Source organism: Ipomoea nil, unplaced genomic scaffold (assembly GCF_001879475.1).
Source record: "Ipomoea nil cultivar Tokyo-kokei standard unplaced genomic scaffold, Asagao_1.1 scaffold2818, whole genome shotgun sequence".
Taxonomy (NCBI): Eukaryota; Viridiplantae; Streptophyta; class Magnoliopsida; order Solanales; family Convolvulaceae; genus Ipomoea; species Ipomoea nil.
The window spans coordinates 202,706-207,157 of NW_017619246.1; the positions used below are offsets into that span (position 1 = coordinate 202,706).

At 49.2% G+C, this 4,452-nt stretch overlaps 1 protein-coding gene across 1 annotated transcript; it reads left to right on the top strand.

Annotated features, from left to right (window-relative positions):
* Positions 1-1,267: 1,267 nt before the first annotated feature.
* On the top strand, positions 1,268-4,190 carry LOC109158394. The gene is made up of 3 exons (XM_019306303.1): positions 1,268-1,364; positions 3,099-3,671; positions 3,937-4,190. Exons 1-3 carry the CDS (start codon positions 1,268-1,270, stop codon positions 4,188-4,190), a joined length of 924 nt encoding a protein of 307 aa, XP_019161848.1.
* Positions 4,191-4,452: the final 262 nt, after the last annotated feature.

A 4,452-nucleotide genomic window follows, 5' to 3' on the forward strand; every position in this document is an offset into this window, starting at 1 on the left:
TCCAGACCAATCGGACGACGCTCCAACGAAGATCGAAAACGGGCACCACGCCCAACACACCTCTCCCTCGGTTCTGACCGATAGCGGTGTCCGAAGATTGAAGACGGGCTCCTCGCCCAACACACCTCTCCCTCGGTTCCGACCGACAGCGGTGTCCGAAGATTGAAGACGGGCGCCTTGCCCAGCAGCCAAATCGGCTCTAATAGCCGTCACTCCTCTCCCTCGGTCCCCACCGATAGGGGTGTGCAGTCGGGCTCTAATAGCCTCAGTTCTGCGGCTCTAATAGCCGACTGACCCTTGACCGGGCGAGGCAATCGACTGGTCATATCGCCGATCGGGGAGGTCGACACCACGGCATATTCCCCGATCCGCCCGCTCCTCTCCAGTATTGCACTCACTCGCGCCCCGAGCGCGCACAGTGGGGGCTAAATAGGAAGGGAGTGCCACAGGTCCCATGCTCGGGAACACCCCAAGCAGCGGGCCCTCGTGAAGTGTTTAGGCCCACACTCGGGAATCCCCCGATCGAGGCGGCCAAACAGTGCCTGAAGAAGTATTCCAAGGCCCAGAGGCCGGGAATCACGGTTCGGGCCGGCACTCGGGAAACCCCCGATCGTGACGGCCAAGCAGCATTTGAAGCAAACCCAAGACGAAGAAAGGTCCCAAGGCCCACGAGTCGGGGACTGCAGTTTGGGCCCAAGGTCGGGAATATCCCGTCCTAAACGGCCCACCCGAAGACCGAAGACCGCGCCCTAAGTTCGCCCGGCCGCTAGTTTCACTGTCACACGCCCTTATGCTTAAGTACGTCCGACAGTGGGGGGCTGGGCTGGATAGGCCGGGTCGAATCGTCTGCTCGGATAACATATGATATGTGGGTCGCCCGAGGCCATGCGCCTGGTCGGCCTAGAGCGGCTGGTTCAACCCGTTTGCCCGGGTAAGGCGATGCTGGCATGGGGGTCGCCTGGAGGCTATTAGCCCGGTCGTCCAACGCGCTTTCCCACCTCGAGCAGGTCGGCACTGCCACCTCCGACGAGAAGGGAAAGTGAGCCACGCGCCTTGTTAGACCGAGTAGGTTGGCACTGCCGCCTCCGGTGTTTCTAAAGACCAGTTAGGTTGGCCTCGCCACCACTGGCACTCTATGACCGGTTAGGTTGGCATTGCCACCACCGGGTCTATGAGTCCGGTTATGGCACTCTATGACCGGTTAGGTTGGCATTGCCACCACCGGGTCTATGAGTCCGGTTATACCGGTTGATACCGCTTCTTAGCGATGCCGCTTTTCAGCGATGAATTCCGCTTTCCGGCGATGCATATATCGCTCTTCAGCGATGTATTCCGCCTCTTAGCGATGCCGCTTTTTCAGCGATGTATTCCGCTTCTTAGCGATGCCGCGTTTTAGCGATGATATTTCCGCTTTTAGGCGATGCCGAGCGATGTGCTTGTTCCGCCTCTTAGCGATGCCGCGTTTTAGCGATGCCGAGCGATATGCTTGTTCCGCCTCTTAGCGATGCCGCGTTTTAGCGATGACATTTCCGCTTTTAGGCGATGCCGAGCGATATGCTTGTTCCACCTTTTAGCGGAGCCGCTTTTTAGCGATGTTTCCGCTTTTAGGCGATGCCGAGCGATGTGCTTGTTCCGCCTCTTAGCGATGCCGCGTTTTAGCGATGATATTTCCGCTTTTAGGCGATGCCGAGCGATGTGCTTGTCCGCCTCTTAGCGATGCCGCGTTTTAGCGATGTTGTTTCCGCTTTTAGGCGATGCCGCGCGATGTGCTTGTTCCGCCTCTTAGCGATGCCGCGTTTTAGCGATGTTGTTTCCGCTTTTAGGCGATGCCGTGCGATGTGTTTACCGCCTCTTGGCGATGCCGCTTTTAGCGATGTGTTTACTATCTTTGTGTGATGCTTTGCCGCTTTTTTTTTAGCAACGTGTGTGTACCGCTCGTTAGCGGTGTTGTGCCCGATCGTCGGCGCGGTAGTTATAGCCGGGTGCACTCACATTGCGGACCCGGTCGAGGCACTTCCCGACCGCGATGTCGTTTCCCGGACGGTAACCCGTCGTATCCACTCCTTTGTGCTGACGGTTCTTGCACCTGCGGGAGTGGGGGCTGCGCTGGCCCGAGCAGCTCGTCTGCGTTTTAGTTTGCCCGAGTAGAGCGTTCGTCGGTCGAAACGGCCGAGTCACGTTCGCTTCGCCCAGTAACGTTTCGCCCGAATGAATCCGATCTCTCGGTCACAAGCGGATCCAACCCCATAGTTGGTTAGTAGATCTCCAGGTCGCAGTCGAATCGGCAACCCAGTCGTGCCCGGCAATCCAGTCGCGAACCGGCTGGGCTCGGCCTTTCGCAAGTTGCGTTGCGAGCTCGACCACTGGGTCGGGTGCTCCCTTTCGGTCCACCGGACTATGTCTGAGCGTTGCACTCTTTTTTCCTTTGGCTAAAGTTTTTCCCACTGGGTTTTCTGTTAGCCTAAGGTTTTTAACGAGACAACCGGCATATGTCACGGACCGTGTAGCTCGTTTTTCCAGCCCGAACCCTTCCTCAATACTCGTCGTCAGGGCACGGGCTGTGGGGGCTTTTGATACGTTATATACCCCGGGTCCGTGCCATCGCTCGCAGTCGGGTCGGGGTCAAAGGCGACGGGTCAAACCCGAGATGGGTCAAACCCGCCGCCTCAGTGGGCCTTTAAAAGGGCTTCTAGCCCTTTGAGGAAGGGATCTTTTGGCCCATTTGGAGCCATGAGCCCTCTCTCTGACTCTTAGCTCTTTCTCTCTTCCCTCTCTCTATATTTTACACAAAAGAACAAGTTTAATAAAGGAGGGATTTGAGCTATTTCTTGTGTTGTTCCTTGTTGTTTATACATATTCATATTCATCCAGTACATACACCTTGTATACGGTACGAATTAGTACTATCAATATATATATATATATATATATATATATATATATATATATATATATATATATATATATATATATATATATATATATATATGTATGTATGTATGTATGTATGTATGTATGTATGTATGTATGTATGTATGTATGTATACTTATTTAGTTTAAAATTAATTTTTTATAAATGCATACTAAATTTTATTTAGTGGAGATTGAAAAGTTGTTATCAATTCATGGTAAGAGTTTGAAGGACTTTCCTGAAATGCCAACAGCTAATTTTGAAGCCTTTAATGTTATATCAAACAGGCTTATACAAGAAGAATTATCATATGACTGTATGGATCAGGAGAAAGAGAACCAGGAATTGGTAAGGCAGTTAACGGAAGAGCAAAATTTCATATACAATGAGGTGTTAACAGATATTGATCGCAAAGCTGGCGGATTATTCTTTGTTTATGGTTATAGAGGGACTGGTAAGACGTTTTTGTGGCGAGCATTGTCCTCCGCTTTAAGGTCTAAGAGGGAAATAGTGTTAAATGTTGCCTCTAGCGGCATAGCTTCGCTTTTATTACCAGGTGGAAGAACTGCACATTCTCGGTTTGTCATACCGATATCTGTTAATGAAGATTCCACTTGCAACATAAGTCACGGCAGTCCATTAGCAGAGCTTATTGTTCAAAGCAAGTTGATAATATGGGATGAAGCTCCAATGATGCACAACTTTTGTTTTGAAGCCCTAGACCGAACTATGATGGATTTGTTGCGCTTCAAAAATCCAAGTAGTTATTAAATGACATTTGGTGGTAAAATAGTTGTTTTTGGGGGCGATTTCAGGCAGATTCTACCAGTAATTCCAAAGGGTACAAGACAAGATATTGTTCGGGCGAGCATTAGTTCCTCATATCTTTGGAAATCTTGCAAAGTATTTAGGCTAACTAATAATCTACGCCTAAGAAGTGTACAATCACAAATCGAGGATAAAGAGATTGAGGAGTTTGCAAAATAGATACGAAACTGTTGATAATTCAAGTGATGGTGAGTCAGATATTACAGTTCCAGAACATTTATTGCTGAAGTGCGAGGATGACCCTATTGCTACAATTGTCGATAACATCTTCCCTCATTTTAGACTAGGGATTGGCGATCTGTCATATCTTAATGATAGTGCTATTTTGGCTCCAACATTGGATGTGGTAGATAGCACTAACCAATACATGAATGATCATAATCCAGCTGAGGGTAGGACTTACTTGAAACAAATCCTGTTTGTAAGTCAGAATCAAGTGTTGATATGTTAGCAGATTTGCACACTCCCGAATTCTTGAATGGCCTGAGGTGTTCTGGAGTACCAAATCATGATTTGACATTGAAAGTTGGGTCACCTGTTATGCTCTTGAGAAATATTGATCACACACTAGGATTATGCAACGGTACATGGTTGATTGTTACTAGGTTAGTTGATCACGTGTTGGAAGCCAAGATCATGTGCGGTACAGATGCAGGAACAAGAGCATTAATTCCTAGAATGTCACTTACACCGTCAGATCCAAGATTGCCTTT

Coding starts and splice junctions, on each gene's coding strand:
- LOC109158394 (XM_019306303.1), top strand. CDS start 1,268: ATGCCGCTTTTCAGCGATGAATTCCGCTTTCCGGCGATGCATATATCG. Junction 1,365..3,098: donor GATGCCGCTTTTTCAGCGAT/GTATTCCGCTTC, acceptor AATTTTATTTAG/TGGAGATTGAAAAGTTGTTA. Junction 3,672..3,936: donor GTTGCGCTTCAAAAATCCAA/GTAGTTATTAAA, acceptor ATGGTGAGTCAG/ATATTACAGTTCCAGAACAT.